General features: G+C 51.1%; 1 protein-coding gene across 1 annotated transcript; it reads left to right on the forward strand.

Annotated features, from left to right (window-relative positions):
- The first annotated feature begins 14,115 nt into the window (after positions 1 to 14,115).
- Positions 14,116 to 15,942, forward strand: foxi2 (forkhead box I2). The gene is made up of 2 exons (XM_068751762.1): positions 14,116 to 14,680; positions 15,350 to 15,942. Exons 1-2 carry the CDS (start codon positions 14,116 to 14,118, stop codon positions 15,940 to 15,942), a joined length of 1,158 nt encoding a protein of 385 aa, XP_068607863.1.
- The last annotated feature ends 1,485 nt before the right edge of the window (positions 15,943 to 17,427 follow it).

A 17,427-nucleotide genomic window follows, 5' to 3' on the forward strand; every position in this document is an offset into this window, starting at 1 on the left:
CTGTGTAATTCTCAAGGGGCATTTGGAAACAGCTGACAGACAAGACAGAACTCTGATCCGTGTTTTCCCAGGCTTGCATGGAGTTCCTCCAGAAAGAGTGTTAGATGAGGGACAGGCTGCATCTGTGAAATTGTTGCATTGCTTCTCTCCATTTCCTCCCACAATGACTGACAATAGAACAATATCCAATGATCTGGAGAATAACACGTCTCACTGCCAGCTGGACATGAGGTCTCAGTTTCTGGGAATGGGTCCTGATATCTGGCCGGCACAGGGGGGGCCTCCTTCACAGCTGCATCGCTTCCGATAGACGGAAGCGATGCAGCTTTGGGACACAGTAGCCTCCTGCATGGTTGCATTATCAGTCTGTCTAATCCATGCACGAATCGATCTATCCATTCACCCTGGAACCTCCAACAGAGGCTTCTCATTTAGCATGGTGCCGTGCTCTCACTTTGCAGCACACCGCTCTGGGTTAGGGTTAGAGGACAAAGCCGCGCCTCGTTGTCTGTCCTCCTGTCTTTCCCGTCTTTGCAGCTCATAGTCTCTCTTGAAGTGGAAACCCTGAAGTAATTGGTTTCTGAATTAAAGACAGCACCGGCTTTGATTCCTTTTTCTCTCTCTGGGACATTTCGGCAGAAGACATCAGGGAATTTTAATTTACCCGCCAGCAATCGGCGACATCACTGGCATATAGGTGTCTCTATTGATAGAGCGCTGGCGTGTGGAGGCTGTGGTGAACTTCAGAGAAGGACGTTTCAGTCTAGCTGAGCGAAGGCTGCGCTGAGAAGTACTGACAAAATGTACTACGGGGGTGTAGTAGTAGGGAAATGTAATTAGGGGGAGCGAGAAAGAGTTCCACTTCAGAGAAAAGAATGATGTGGTGTCAGGTGGCCTGATACGTGCGCTACCTGAATCAGGTGGTCTGATACGTGCGCTACCTGAATCAGGTGGCCTGATACGTGCGCTACCTGAATCAGGTGGTCTGATACGTGCGCTACCTGAATCAGGTGGCCTGATACGTGCGCTACCTGAATCAGGTGGTCTGATACGTGCGCTACCTGAATCAGGTGGCCTGATACGTGCGCTACCTGAATCAGGTGGCCTGATACGTGCGCTACCTGAATCAGGTGGCCTGATACGTGCGCTACCTGAATCAGGTGGTCTGATACGTGCGCTACCTGAATCAGGTGGTCTGATACGTGCGCTACCTGAATCAGGTGGTCTGATACGTGCGCTACCTGAATCAGGTGGCCTGATACGTGCGCTACCTGAAAGCTGCCGATGATCCATTACATCCCTCCACATACTCGGAATACTTGGCGTTATTCCACTGCTCTAAGTTTCTGCGTGTGAAAGAATGTCCATCGGCATGTTACCGTCACCCCCGTCCTGAGCTCAAGCTGCATTCCATGCTAGCACAGGTAAACACGCAGCGTGCCTGTTACACATTCCACATTGAGCAATCATTGTTGCCTTTCAGAGGAACCAGCAGGTGAGCCTTGGACTTCCCAGCTGACTTCGTTGTTCTGTTGGCTGCAGAACATGAGCTAAGCTAACATGAGGAGCTGCTGCTGCTGGGCATCAGCTGCATGCATGCATTTTACACAGATGTTGGAATAATAAGATAAAAGAAGTGAACACTATGTGCACAATGCATGCATGCAACCAGGGGCGGAGCTATGGGCGGGCCTGCATGTGCACAATCTGTTTAAATCACATTTGAACATTTTATTGTGCTTTCATTTTATTGAGTAATAAGAATTTAATATTGCCTACAGATCAAATCAAACGTAACACTTCACGTGATTGATTGACGTCTCGCGAGTCAACATGTGTGTGTTGTGTTGGTAACTCGGGCTGCAGGTGTGTGTGTGTGTGTGTGTGTGGGGGGGGCATTTATTTGCCATTGTCAGTGGAAGGACTCACAACGCCATGTGTGAATGCGAGCCGGTTGAAGGGCCTCGGTCTGGCAGCAGGGTGTCTGATGGCCGGTCGGACGGGGCCAGCGTCCTCAGTCATCCTCCGGGAGCTCCTTGTCTCTTCTTGCTCCGGTGTGTGTTGTCGTGCTGTTCCCACGGAGACCGCCCGAATGATGGAGGGCTGACAGTAGAAGCAGCCCGCCTCATGTAGCACGGAGCTTCGTTTCTGTTTTACTGCCTGGATCCTCTACATAAAGGCAGAAAGCCATGTTTTCTGGAATCCCTGCCTGATTGGAAGGAGCTATAATTGTTCATTCTCATCTAAAGCGTTTTCCTCTTCCAGCTGTATGTGGGAGCTTCTGGCTGCGTTCTGCTAACTTAAGCATATTCTTATTCTTATTATTATTCTTATTCTTATGGACTCTCGCGGCCTTTCTCTGCGTTGATATTATTCTATTTGACCTGCTGGTGGAGGTCGGCTGTCTACACTCATAGTGGGGCCTGTGTGTGGAACACAAACAGAGAAGCACGATGCTGAATGATGAATAGTTAACTTTAATTCAGAATCCATAGCTGTGATGCAGGATTATGAGATCACACAACTGGCCAGTTACGAAGGGATGGAGAATTTTTCATTCCTCTTTCTCTTGTCTAAAAGAAAAACCATATTTCACGTCGAGAGCGTCAGATGTCGGCCTCCTGACTGGAGCACGTCTTGCAGCCCCATTGCTGTGTGTGTCTGTGGCTTGGGTGTGGTTCCGTGGGGCATTTCGAACTGTGTGCCAGTCTGAGTGCGGCTGAGGCGCCCCCTACTGGCGGAAGCTTTGATGCAGTGCAAGAAGGATGGAGAGACACTAATCCTTCATTTTCATCAGCAACGGTTCTGGAAGCGGCCCGTCAGCTGCTCCATATAAGGGTGCATGGCATTCATTGTGTTTGGACAGTTTGCTGGTGAGAGACGGTCCATCATGCCTGGGAGGAGGCGCCCCGAGGGAACCCCCGCAGACTCATGGAGAACATACAGCCCCGCCCTAAAGGCCCCGGGCCTCGCTTCAAACCCACAACGCTCTCTCTGTAAACCACTGAAACCCGCCGACGCCCACTGGGACACGCTATTCTCATTTTCATTGGTGCAGTCTGAGACGGACTCATGAACCGGGCCGATCGGGTCAGAGGAGGGTTGGAAGCTGGGCTGCCTGCTAAAGGAGATGGAGAGGAGCACTTTGTTGCAGCTTGTGTGGAGGAGGGCCGCTTCACGCTTATCTTCCTCATGATAGCGTCTCACGCGGCCCCCCCCCGGCTCGGCCCGCTATTCTGCTGCATCAATGGCTCTGTTTGACTCTCCCAGCAGAGACCGAGTCCCTCCTTTCTCCCCACTCCACTCAACCCCCCCATTGTCAGGGCCAACGAAAACCCAGCGCCACGATGCCGGGCGGCGGCAAGAAGGGGTCAGTCCATTCACCAAAAAGCTCCGAGACAAAGGACAAACAAAAGAGAAAGTAAGCTACCGGGCTGACCAGACGCTAGCCTGGTCACAGCTGGGACAGCTAGAGAGCACACACAGAACCGAACCGGGCCCCAAGACGGGCCCTCAGACAAGGGGACGGAGGTGGAGCGATCAGGACAAAAGACACAAACAGAAAGCAAAATGAAATGTGAAGTGATGGGAGAGGACAAAACCAGAGACACAGAGGAAAGAGACAATTAAGAGACTGCAATGAGACGGAACCAGTTCCTCCACACGTTGTTGAACACCACATTTGGGACAGACTCGCGTTTGCATCTACCATGAATTTATTATTGGTGTGCTTGGTCCAAAACAAGTCTTCTTACACGTTACTAGCTCCGCCTCCAGTCCTTTTCAGGGTCACCGTGGCTCGGAGGAAAACCTTGCACTAAACGCGGGGACATAGAAGTGAGCCATGGAGGACAGCCTGGGGGACACAGAGACGGAACAGTGTGGTTGAAGGGGGACACTGGACCCATGCAGCGCGGGGTATCAATTGAATTACTGTATGCTCTGCTTCCTCACTGTTGCCATGGATACCTCACGAGAGAGAGAGACGAGTGTCCTGGGAGATTCTTGACGTCTTCTTACAGAATAGTTAAATGACGCTGTTGCCGTGGTGACGGCGCTGACATCAGAGGCTTCTCTCAACTGAGGCTGCTGTTGTCTGCAGGTAGACTGGCAGCGAGTCGCCTTTAGTCACACCTGTGTGAGACACCTTCAGGACGGCGTCCCAGGAACCAGGCAGGACAATATTCATCCCTCGCTTTCGGTGATTTCAAATTCACTTGATGCATAGAATTCCTCATCTTCTGCTCATCTTAGAGCTTCAAAGGGAAAGAAATGTGGAGAACTCTTTAGTGGGGAAGGTAAAGGCTGAAAAAGATCTCTCTATTTGGATGAATCCTGTTTTTCTCATGCAAAGCGGGGCCTCACGTTGCACCTCAGACCGAGCGCCGGCTCCTGGTTGATTCAGTAAGCCCCGAGAGCTTAAAGAGATCAATTGGAAGCCCCCCTCCCTGCCCATTCAAAGAGCAGCCAGCAGCGTGGGATGGAGGCATACTCATGTGTGAAATGGACTCTTCATGAGGACGCTCGTCTTTGCCGTCTCATTTTAGGACTTTGGCCTTAATCCTCCTCCGGATTCTCAGAGGTGGGAGGGAGGCCAAGACCTTTTCTTTAGGGACAGACTGCGAGGGGCGGGGCAAGGGGAGACGGTGCTGAGACAGAGGGTGTCGATGATGACTTCATCGGTAGCGGTTAGCGTGGTTTCATCCCCTCTGGTGACTGGTTAACTTGTGAGACTAACTAGCAGCGCTCTCTTTCAGGGCAAACATCGGACTCAATGCTCAATCACATGAAGATCAATGATCTCAATCACATGAAGATCAATGATCTCAATCACATGAAGATCAATGATCTCAATCACATGCAGAGCAATGATCTCAATCACATGAAGATCAATGATCTCAATCACATGAAGATCAATGATCTCAATCACATGAAGATCAATGATCTCAATCACATGAAGATCAATGATCTCAATCACATGAAGATCAATGATCTCAATCACATGAAGATCAATGATCTCAATCACATGCAGATCAATGATCTCAATCACATGAAGATCAATGATCTCAATCACATGCAGATCAATGATCTCAATCACATGCAGATCAATGATCTCAACCACATGAAGATCAATGATCTCAATCACATGAAGATCAATGATCTCAATCACATGAAGATCAATGATCTCAATCACATGAAGATCAATGATCTCAACCACATGAAGATCAATGATCTCAATCACATGAAGATCAATGATCTCAATCACATGAAGATCAATGATCTCAACCACATGAAGATCAATGATCTCAACCACATGAAGATCAATGATCTCAACCACATGAAGATCAATGATCTCAATCACATGAAGATCAATGATCTCAATCACATGAAGATCAATGATCTCAATCACATGAAGATCAATGATCTCAATCACATGCAGATCAATGATCTCAATCACATGAAGATCAATGATCTCAATCACATGAAGATCAATGATCTCAATCACATGAAGATCAATGATCTCAACCACATGAAGATCAATGATCTCAATCACATGCAGAGCAATGATCTCAATCACATGAAGATCAATGATCTCAATCACATGCAGATCAATGATCTCAACCACATGAAGATCAATGATCTCAATCACATGAAGATCAATGATCTCAATCACATGAAGATCAATGATCTCAATCACATGAAGATCAATGATCTCAACCACATGCAGATCAATGATCTCAATCACATGAAGATCAATGATCTCAACCACATGCAGATCAATGATCTCAATCACATGAAGATCAATGATCTCAACCACATGCAGATCAATGATCTCAATCACATGAAGATCAATGATCTCAACCACATGCAGATCAATGATCTCAATCACATGAAGATCAATGATCTCAACCACATGCAGATCAATGATCTCAATCACATGAAGATCAATGATCTCAATCACATGCAGATCAATGATCTCAATCACATGAAGATCAATGATCTCAATCACATGAAGATCAATGATCTCAATCACATGAAGATCAATGATCTCAACCACATGCAGATCAATGATCTCAATCACATGAAGATCAATGATCTCAATCACATGAAGATCAATGATCTCAATCACATGAAGATCAATGATCTCAATCACATGAAGATCAATGATCTCAATCACATGCAGATCAATGATCTCAATCACATGCACATGGTGGAGCCCGTTATCTGCATGTGTGCCTGCAGCCACTGAGGAATCGACGCATTAAATCAGAACGCATGTGCTTCCTGGCTCCTCCCCCACACACGGCCAGCATCGACTTGTTTTAATGGCCTCCTCGTGGGAAATGTTTGCTTTTCACCCACTAATGACTCGTCACTCGTTAACACACTAATCAATGTCCCCAAAAGTCAGACCCCCCGGGGGGGAGCTGGAGATCTCATCAATGGTTCATTCTCTTGGTCCCAACGCTTTCTCAGGTCTTTCAGGAATTCATGAATACGTTGAATCCGATGAGTGCACGTGTTTTTTTGCTCCTGCTTAACATTCCAAAATAGAACCAACATTTACTCATCGCTAAATTTGTTTCCTCGTTTATCACTTAATTAACTTCCAGCATTTCAGCCTGGTCTTGAGGATCAGTAGAAATCACCACGGCTGGGATTAAGGGCTGGGATTAAGGACTGGGATTAAGGACTGGGATTAAGGACTGGGATTAAGGACTGGGATCACTAATTACTCCCCTGTGCTAATGAAGGCCGTTTAAAGTCGTCCCTACGCCTGCAGTAATCGCCGTCTCTCTTCTCTTCCTCTCTGGTGGCTTATCTGTGTTTACCTGTCGGGTATTCAGAGCGGGAAGGACCTTCAAAGGGTGATTTGCAGTCAGTGTGTGGGGGGGGGGGGGGGGATGCTGTGCAGGAAATCCGACTTCTCCCACATGATCCGAGCTCACTTCCTTCACACTGCCTGGGCCTTTCTCACCATCGCACCCCGGAGGTCTCTCTGACCTTGAGTCCAGGCCGGCCCCCTGTTCCGGCTGCAGGTACAGAGAACCGGCGGCGGTCAGGAAACGAGAACGTTCTCACAGAGATAAGGGTTAAGGGCGTTGCTGCTGCCGGCGATTAGAAGTCTTCCAGCGCCGTCTGGCATCGAGCATCCGGACAGAACACGAGCGAATCAAACGTTCACCTTCATTAAGTCCTGTCTTCTGTTAGAGGACGCAGTTTGACAGAATTCTTTTCATTTAGTGACAATTTCATAATGTTTTAAAGAGACGCACCATTTTAGTGAGATCACAACGGAAAGGCTCATGCTCCGGGGTCAGCGGGCTCCGTTGGGTTAGGGTTAGGGTCACCCTAGGTAACCCTAACCCTCCTCGACTGGAGCTCTTCACCAGTCAGAGGAACCTCTGGAGGTTCCTGACGACGGGCTGTGTGGTGCAACACGTCGTCATGGATGACCTATCACAGCGCGGAAGCCCTGCAGTATCTCAGCTCCGCTCTGCGCCCCAGCCCAGAGACAGCTCGATCCCTGGCATCCGGACTCTCTACCTGGCTTTATAAGGCCTTGAGCAATGCCAGATTGAGACTATTCCTGGAGAAGCTCCTCAGCGCTCCGTACCCAGAGAGCTTTGTTTGGACGTATTGTTGCTGCCGTCTCCCCCGGTCGCCTTTTCAGTCTTCATTATCCACACGATGCTCTGCAGTGGGGGGGGGGGGAGACGCAGCAACGGTTGCTTCTCACTCACAATGCAGCCATGCTAGCGACTCTGAACTACAATGGAGAAAGAGCAAATCAGATAAATCACAATGTATTTAAATATTCGTATTTATAAACGAATGAATGAATAAACATGAGCGAGCAACATTCCACGTCGTCTACCTCCTCATTTAATTTGTTCATTAGCTTCATTCCAATGATTCCTAATGAGCCTGTTAGCTGCACTGAATTAGCATCTCCTCCAGTTTCCTGAAGACGAGGTCCGTCTGGTCCTTCATCAGGCTCAGCTATAAGCCTGGGGCTGCTCTGTTCAGCCTCAGCTGTTGGATGGCCGGATGGCATGGCCACCAGCCAAACGTCATGTTTACATCAGCATGCACAACTGGCCTGTAGGTCGTCACGGCAACGTAACCCTCCCGAGAGCAGGGTTCTGTGTGCTGATTGTAGCAAGAACAAGGAGGCGAACCTGTACAGGATCTGTGTGTGACATTAAAACAGTCGCCCAGTTCAGCAGTCCTTGGTGCTCCTTGGTGCCAGTCCAGTAAGAATAAAAGCGTTGTCATGGAGATGCAAATACAAGCACATCAAACCCACTTATTCAGTCACGGGTCCATCACGAGCCGTTCGAGTAGCCCGCTGAGGTTGCTGCAAAATGCTAACGCTAACCTCGCTGAAATGAAATGTAGGGGTTAGGATTAGGGTTGGGATTAGGATTAGGAGTTCGGGTTAGGAACTAGGGGTTAGGGCTACTGTTAGGGTTTCAAAAACTTCAGCACATGAAACCAAGAGCAGGACTTCAGAGCTCCAGGGATTCCTTTGCTTGGAGCTGGATTATCTCCTCCTGTCTGACCAATTGTTGGATTAAACGTTTCACAGGCTTGTTAGAGGGAAATATTCTGATGTTGAGAGAGAAGAGGCTGCAGCCGGACTTCGAGCCCATCGAGCGTGTCCATGAGGAGGACATTGGTTTAAGTCTTCGTCTGCTGCACTCATCCAACATCCAGCTGTGCACATGGAGACAGCACGGAGACCGTTTGTCCTGTGAGGGAGCTCGGACGAGGACAGTACTGAAGGACCAATCTGGCTTTCGTCTGTCCTGTCTTCAAGAGACGGAGGTTTTGTTGGGGAGATCCTGATCACACTGAAGCCATCGTGATTTGTAGAAGCACTCGACGTACTTTTCCAGAAGCTCTCTGCTGTATTTTGCAGGCTTTGGTTTCCTTCCCGAATGAGAACACAGATTTTGTTGATCAGTCAGGGCAGGAACAAAATAGCCAATCTGTGGTTTGTGGTCTGATAAGCGTAGAGAAGGGGGGCCGGGGGAGACCCGCCGCTGACCTTCACCAGCGTTTGTTTTTCCACAGATAAACTCTGAACAGAACTTTCTTGTGTGGTAATGAATAAAACTCGCCTTTCAGAGAGAAGCTAGTTAAAGTGCAAACATCAGGGCGCGTCAGGCAGCCGAAATCAACCGCGGAAGAAAAGGCGTCCCTCATCATCGATGGACCGATCCCAAACGGGATCCACTCACGTCTCGCTGCTCATTCATGCAGACATGTTACAGTCAGACAACCTTGTCCAACCCTGCACGGTGCTGGGGTCGCGTCCAGGGGACGTCCTACACGGTCCAGGGGACGTCCTACACGGTCCAGGGGACGTCCTACACTGTGCTGGGGTCGTGTCCGGGTGACGTCCTGCACGGTGCTGGGGTCGCGTCCAGGGGACGTCCTACACGGTCCAGGGGACGTCCTGCACGGTCCAGGGGACGTCCTACACGGTGCTGGGGTCGCGTCCAGGGGACGTCCTACACGGTCCAGATGACGTCCTGCACACTGCTGAGGTCGTGTCCGGGTGACGTCCTGCACGCTGCTGAGGTCGCGTCCGGGTGACGTCCTGCACGCTGCTGAGGTCGCGTCCGGGTGACGTCCTGCACGCTGCTGAGGTCGTGTCCGGGTGACGTCCTGCACGCTGCTGAGGTCGCGTCCGGGTGACGTCCTGCACGCTGCTGAGGTCGCGTCCGGGTGACGTCCTGCACGCTGCTGAGGTCGCGTCCGGGTGACGTCCTGCACGCTGCTGAGGTCGCGTCCGGGTGACGTCCTGCACGCTGCTGAGGTCGTGTCCGGGTGACGTCCTGCACGCTGCTGAGGTCGTGTCCGGGTGACGTCCTGCACGCTGCTGAGGTTGTGTCCGGGTGACGTCCTGCACGCTGCTGAGGTCGCGTCCGGGTGACGTCCTGCACGCTGCTGAGGTCGCGTCCGGGTGACGTCTCGTACAGGTGCTGCAGTGAAAGCGTCCTGACGGACAGAGAGACGAATGCGTGGTGTCGGGTCGCTGCTCTGGATTCCCTCGGCTGTACGTGAGGTGAAGACAACCAGAGTCCAGCGTGACAGAAGACAAGCGCTCCTTGGCCGGCGTGCAGGACGCTGTTCTCCAGCTGTATTTAGGAGAGCATTGATCTGATCTCCAAACATCCTGCAACACATCCTCATGTTGGGCTGACTTAGGACTTCCTGTTGGCGTCCATGATGAGGAGCTGCAGGGCAGCGTGTCCCTGAACGCAGCATAGTTCCCACTAGAGGGCAGCGCAGCTCCAGAACAGACCGGGAACGGGCTGCCGGTGACCTCGGTGAGCAGTTTGAATCCCAGCTCTGACTGTCCTCCAGTGGACCTGGCAGCAGTGAGCGTGTGAATGAGCGTGTGAATGGGTGAATGTGAGCCTTTGTACAGTGAAGATGTAGAAAGGGTTCTGTAAGTGCAGCCCATTTACTGTTTATGTGTGTGTGGGGGGGGGGGGGGGGGGGGGGGCTCAGGAAATGCCTGTGGCCGGAGCCCTTATTTTTCCACGGCCGTGTTCTAAACATATAGTCCTGTATGGACCCTCTGTGCCCAGAACTGGGCCCGCCCGCCTCCCAGCAGCACCGTGTTACCGGCTGCTTCATATGAATGCCCTCTTATCTGTGTCCGCTATCGCATCCGCGTGCGTGTGTGCGTGCGTGCGTGTGTTTGGCCCCAACATGCAACCAGAGCAGATGTTTACTTCCTGCTCAGCCCAACGCGTCCGGAGACGCCGGAGACGCCGGAGACGCCGGAGACGCCGGAGACACCGGAGACGCCGCCGTCCTTCGGATGTCTCTGGAAACGTCTTTCTACGCGTAGACCGGCCCAACGCGCTTACCTGTTCACGCACGCACACCTGGATTCTACGGATCGTGCAGCGTAGGCCGCTGATGCCACGCCTTCATCAGTGGAAACGTGCCTGCACAACGCTAACCGCTACGCCAGCGTTGGTGACCGAGGCTCCTCTTCGCTCCCTCTTCATCCTCAGGACACTGATGTTGAATCTCAGTCCTTCACAATTAAATTCTGAAGAGCCCGGTCCAACATGCCTCCTGGAAGCTTGAGGATCAAACCTTTTTGGTGTTGCTCCAGTTGGGGGCGGGGCTTCCTACCCAACACCTCCATAGTCGGTAGCATTGCTGGTCTCGAATCCCACTACGGGAATGAGATGGAGCAGGGGCAACAGGGTAGACCCAGGGCACACCTGGGCGGAGTGGAGTGGACCGGACCCGGGTTCAAAACCTTGATGTTTGGCCCTCTGCAGCTGTATTGATCAGCTGATTGATCCAGCCGGCTGAAGACGCTCTCCGGTCGTTCTTCTCCTCTGCAGCTTGTGATAGGTGATAGTGCTGAGAGACACTGATTGGGTGTGAGAGGTACTGATTAGGTCCTGTAACAGTACTGCGTGTGACTCTGAGAGGTACTGATTAGGTCCTGTAACAGTACTGCGTGTGACTCTGAGAGGTACTGATTAGGTCCTGTAACAGTACTGCGTGTGACTCTGAGAGGTACTGATTAGGTCCTGTAACAGTACTGCGTGTGACTCTGAGAGGTACTGATTAGGTCCTGTAACAGTACTGCGTGTGACTCTGAGAGGTACTGATTAGGTCCTGTAACAGTACTGCGTGTGGCTCTGAGAGGTACTGATTAGGTCCTGTAACAGTACTGCGTGTGACTCTGAGAGGTACTGATTAGGTCCTGTAACAGTACTGCGTGTGACTCTGAGAGGTACTGATTAGGTCCTGTAACAGTACTGCGTGTGACTCTGAGAGGTACTGATTAAGTCCTGTAACAGTACTGCGTGTGACTCTGAGAGGTACTGATTAGGTCCTGTAACAGTACTGCGTGTGGCTCTGAGAGGTACTGATTAGGTCCTGTAACAGTACTGCGTGTGGCTCTGAGAGGTACTGATTAGGTACTGTAACAGTACTGCGTGTGACTCTGAGAGGTACTGATTAGGTCCTGTAACAGTACTGCGTGTGACTCTGAGAGGTACTGATTAGGTCCTGTAACAGTACTGCGTGTGACTCTGAGAGGTACTGATTAGGTCCTGTAACAGTACTGCGTGTGACTCTGAGAGGTACTGATTAGGTACATGGAACAATTACACACTTTGTGATGCTTTTCTTCTTTCTTTTGTTTGTGTGTCATGATGCATCCGTTTTTATTCTCAACAACAAGTCGCCATTTTGTCTGGGACTGCACCCATGAAAGCGAAATAAGAATCAACCCTTTAAATTGTGTCCTTGTTTGTCTCTGGTCGCTCTTAAAGTGTTTCTCAAATCAGCCACGATCGTTCTGACTGGTTACAGTTCCTGCAGCATGAAGCCATAAACTATTTTCTTTTGTTATAGTGGGAATGGTTTGGGGCAATTAAAACAATAGAAACAATAAAGAAAAAAAGGTTTTTTGTATTTATTTGATTTACAAAATCTGATTTTAAATACTTTTTACTTTTTATATAATTTACTCAATAAATGGAGGAAGCCACTTCCTCCAACTGCGAACGCATTTGTCGTTGAAACGCTTGAATCCACACTTGGACGTGAACGTTCTGGTTCTGACGCTCGGACCCAGCCCGTCTGGAGGTCCCTTTACTCTGCTCCCAAACCAAACCTTCTCTCCGCTCTAAATGAAACGAGTCGTTTTATTGTGTTAAACGTGATGAATCCTGACCCGAATGACCGACCGTTGCTTCCAGAATTCACGGCATCAACAGTCCCTCTAAAGCCCCCCCACTGGGCCTTCAGACCCGGATCTCACATTCTTCTAAACACATTTGAAATTGTGAACCAGGACGAGGGATTATTGTCGTATAGCCAACCCTGATATTATAGAATTACAGTCAGACAGAGCGGCTCCTGGTCTGCGTGGACAATTACTCTGTGGCTGGATCTCCATGGAAAAAGCTGCAACAGACAGAAAGATGCTGAAATACGGGGGGGTGGGGCTCAGCGGGGGCTCAGCGGGGGTCCGACTGCTCTGGCCTCCCTCAGTGGGAGTTTAGAGTTGCGTAAAGGCAGGATCTACGTTCTGTGGCGCCCTCTGGTGACAGCTCCACGCTCTGCAGCAGCCTGTCGGCCTGTGCTGGGCGGGGGCGTGGCGCCATCTAGTGGTCGATTTAATAACAAGCCCCGAAACGTCAGAGCCAACAGCTGCTGCAGGTGGCGCTGTTCCTCCACGGATACCTGCGCAGAACACCTGAAGGCTGCAGCAGCAAGGGACGTTCTTTCTTATTTAAAAACATATAGATGAGCGCTTGCAGCCTCTATTCATAGCCAAATGTCACCCCCCCCCCCCCCCCCCCCCGCCCCCCCCAGTCATTCTAAATCATCAGGATGATCATTTCATGCTGTTCGGTTGGGCGTGAGATCTCATTTTCAAAGGGGACCTGAAGACAATCTTCTGCATTCTAAGAAGACGCTGAATGAAAGCATAACCATATAAGGAAAACATATAAGGAAAAGCAAAGATACACAAGACTTCGATTAGTTCAAATCACCAGATCACTTAAGCGTGGGGGGGGGGGGGGGCTTGATGACCAACCGGCTGCACCGAGCGGGTGGAGAACCTGCCCACCTGCAGGGATCTGCCCCCCCCCCCCCCCCCCCCCCCACGGTCTTAGAACACGTGCTAACGATGCTGGACAAGCTGCTCGGTCTTCTAGTGACAGCCCCATAAAGGCAAGATATAAAGGAAAGGGTTAATAAAAGAGCGCGTGTCTCTGTTTACATGATATGAGTGACGTAAACAAACAGACTAAGATGAGATCCAATGAGACCTGATCAAAGGTTTCACGTTCAAATCAGAATGGAAGGAACTCTTTGATGCGATTCGAAGTTCCGACCGTCTGAAGTTCTGAACGCAGGTTCTGTGATCAGGGCTCGGTTCGTTGGTTTGACTCGAGAAGCATTTGGAAGCTGTTCCGCCGACCGGAGTGGACACGCCCCCCGTTCCTCCGCGCGCGTTCATTGGCTGCGGGGGTGCCTGTATAACATTTATACTATCGGAACTGCCCGACGCCGCCAGAACCGAGCCGGCGTGCCCTTCCCGCGGGAGTGATGAACTCCATCGAGCCTCAGTCCCATCAGCAGCAGCTCCCCCCCCCGGCCAAAGGCGCCCAGGACCCCCCCGGCATGGCCCCCGGGTACTGTGACAACCTGAGCAGCATGTACCACCAGCAGAGCCTCCCGGGCTACGGCCTGGGGGACTACGCGCCGCCCCCCAACCCGTACCTGTGGCTCAACGGGCCACAGGTATCAGGACTAAACGTGAACTCTTCCGCGTCCTACCTGCACGGCGGCGGGCCGCCCTCCTACGGCTCCCAGCGGCAGTTCCTCAGCGGCTCACCCGGCTTCGGCGCACCTGACCTGGGCTGGCTCTCCATCGCCAGCCAGGAGGAGCTGCTGAAGCTGGTGCGCCCCCCCTACTCCTACTCCGCGCTTATCGCCATGGCCATCCAGAACGCGCACGACAAGAAGCTGACCCTGAGCCAGATCTACCAGTACGTCGCAGACAATTTCCCCTTTTACAAGAAGAGCAAGGCGGGCTGGCAGAACTCCATCCGGCACAACCTGTCTCTGAACGACTGCTTCAAGAAAGTGCCCCGGGACGAGGACGACCCAGGTACCTGAACGCACCGGCGTGGCATTCAGGGACCCGTTATTCATTTGAGCCTGAATTAAACTGCAGCTGAGAAGACGAGACGGGGGGGGGGGGGGGGGGGGCGAGTTCTCGGTTTAAAGCTCGTAGTTAGAGTGTGAAATCACAAGACGGGAAAAGAAGCAGCATGTGTGTGGAGAGAGAGAGGCTGTGACGGGAGAGCTGGTGTTATTGTGTTACTGTGTTACTGTGTTACTGTGTTACTGTTTTACTGTTTTACTGTTTTACTGTGTTACTGTTTTATTGTGCTGCCTGTTATTCCAGAATGATCTTTCTGTGATTGATGAGACTGTTTTGTTATTTGGCTGCTTCGGCTCAGAATAAGCAGGATAACAAAAACTGTCCCGGGAAAATGAATCGACAGAATCGTAGGGTTAGGGTTAGGGTTAGGTTTAACACGCACGCACGCACGCACACGCACGCACACGCACGCACACACGCACACACGCACACACGCACGCACGCACACACCTACAGCAGCTTGTCAGTGAAGGAGACGTGATAGATATGTGCGTGGGCTGCAGAGGCTGAGCGTTATTTCTGTGTATTTTATGAATGACTTACGTAATCACCATTCAGCCATTTATCAATAACTGGAACGATCATTCGTTTGTGTCTCCTCGTCGCCTGCAGGAAAAGGAAACTACTGGACTTTGGACCCGAACTGTGAAAAGATGTTTGACAATGGAAACTTCCGCCGGAAAAGAAAACGCCGCTCAGACTCGAGCAGTGCCGGAGGAGCGGCGGCGGCGGCGGCGGCCACAAAGGTCGAGGGTGGCAGGGGCGTGGCGGCGGCCTCTTTGAAGGCTGCAGACAGTCCACAACTCCTGGGGCCGGCCTCGCCAGAGATGGAGGCCATCAGCGACAACCACAAGGGCTCGTTGTCGTCTTCCCCGCCCGGACCGCCCTCGGGCGCCGCCTGCTTTAATAACTTCTACGGCAGCATGTCGGCGCTCGGCTCGGGGGGGCCCAACCGGCAGGGCTCCCTCGGACTGGTGAACGAACTGTCCAATAGGAACATTACGGCCTTGAGCCCCTACCACCTCAACCACGGCGGGCAGGACGGCGGGACGGCCGAGCACGGCGAGGGGCTCCATTTCAACCGCCACAGCGGGGTGTACTACAACACGTTTGGGGGGGGGCAGAGTGGACAGTTTAACGGCCACTTCTACAACAGCTTCAGCGTCAATAGCTTGATCTACCCAAGGGAGGGGGCGGAGCTGTAGGAGCCGAGGCACCTCCTTCACCCCCCCAAGCCACTCGGTGAATCCAAAAAGTGCATTTCAGCAGCTCGTCGCTGGCCGGGCGGAACACTCGCCCTTTGACCTATCGAAGCTCCTACGTAGCTCGTAATGCTAGCATATAGCCAGACACGCACTGAACCGTCATGCCTTCATTCCGTCACGTTGATAAATGTAAATGCACGTGTGATATTTTACCAAATCGAGTCCAGCTCCATTTTGTTGGAGAAGCTAACAATGCTAACAGCTGCTTATCTGCTCAAGTGAGACCTGCCAAAGTTGCCTTTGTGAGACCGCCGTTACCTCAGAGAGACAATCCCCGGCGATGAGAGGAGCGCCCTGCGGTCCAGGACGCTCCCGCACCGAGCAGCATCCAAAAGCAATCAGAACCTGACGCCGCGCCGCGGCGGGACGGGGCGGGGCTCGCCGCGGGGCGGGGCTCGCCACGCCTTAGGTCTGACGCCACAGCACCGTGGCTCATGTAAGACTCTTTAATGGTGTATTTTTGTGACTATTTATTTATGTGTTGTCTGAACATTAAAGCAGATATTAGCGGTATTAGCTTAAGATGCGCCAGAAACAGTATCACTAAAACCAAGTTGTCCTAAATATATCCATCCTAAGAATTGTATTCCACGTTTTTCTCAGGATTAGGTGTAACAATCATCGGAGGGTGTGTGTCCATCTTCTTTTTACAGTGCTTATGTTACGGCCGTGACTGATAATAAATGTCATGTGGTCTCTACTGGAGGGTCATGCATCACTTTACATGAATGTTATATATATTTATACTTAACCATCTTCAGCAGCTGCCAGGTTTCTATACCCGGCGTTTCTGCGTTTCTCACTTTGTGATTATTCTTTTCATTAAATTAATGTTACTTTAATTACTTCCTGTTGGATCAGGGCCCAGCAGTAAAAGAACAATGCCTCTCTGTCGCAGGAAATCAAGCTTTAGAGGAGTTATTTAGAATTAAGCTTCCTTTATTTCCTGTTGCTGGGAATGTCGGCAACTTTCTCGATTGGAAAACTAAATTTAAATACATGTGTAACGTAGTAGATTTTATCCTCAGGACTGGACAATATTCTAATATTCTCATCAATAACACCTCTAGCTGGATATTTGTGCTCATTTCCATTGTTTATTGATTCTGACGGACTAAAGTGATCGCCACCACATCCTCCGTTCCTTCCTCCGGTCCATCCTCCGATGTGTCCTCCGGTGCATCCTCCGTTCCTTCCTCCGGTCCATCCTCCGATGTGTCCTCCGGTGCATCCTCCGTTCCTTCCTCCGGTCCATCCTCCGATGTGTCCTCCGGTGCATCCTCCGTTCCTTCCTCCGGTGCATCCTCCGATGTGTCCTCCGGTGCATCCTTCCGTTGAAGTCTGGAGGCGATCCAAGCTGCAAAGACGCCGCAGTTGACAGACGTCTTGAGATAGAACACAGTGAAGACAATCGATCCATTGTCC

Source organism: Brachionichthys hirsutus, chromosome 18 (assembly GCF_040956055.1).
Source record: "Brachionichthys hirsutus isolate HB-005 chromosome 18, CSIRO-AGI_Bhir_v1, whole genome shotgun sequence".
Classification (NCBI taxonomy): Eukaryota; Metazoa; Chordata; class Actinopteri; order Lophiiformes; family Brachionichthyidae; genus Brachionichthys; species Brachionichthys hirsutus.

Coding starts and splice junctions, on each gene's coding strand:
- foxi2 (XM_068751762.1), top strand. CDS start 14,116: ATGAACTCCATCGAGCCTCAGTCCCATCAGCAGCAGCTCCCCCCCCCG. Junction 14,681..15,349: donor CCGGGACGAGGACGACCCAG/GTACCTGAACGC, acceptor CGTCGCCTGCAG/GAAAAGGAAACTACTGGACT.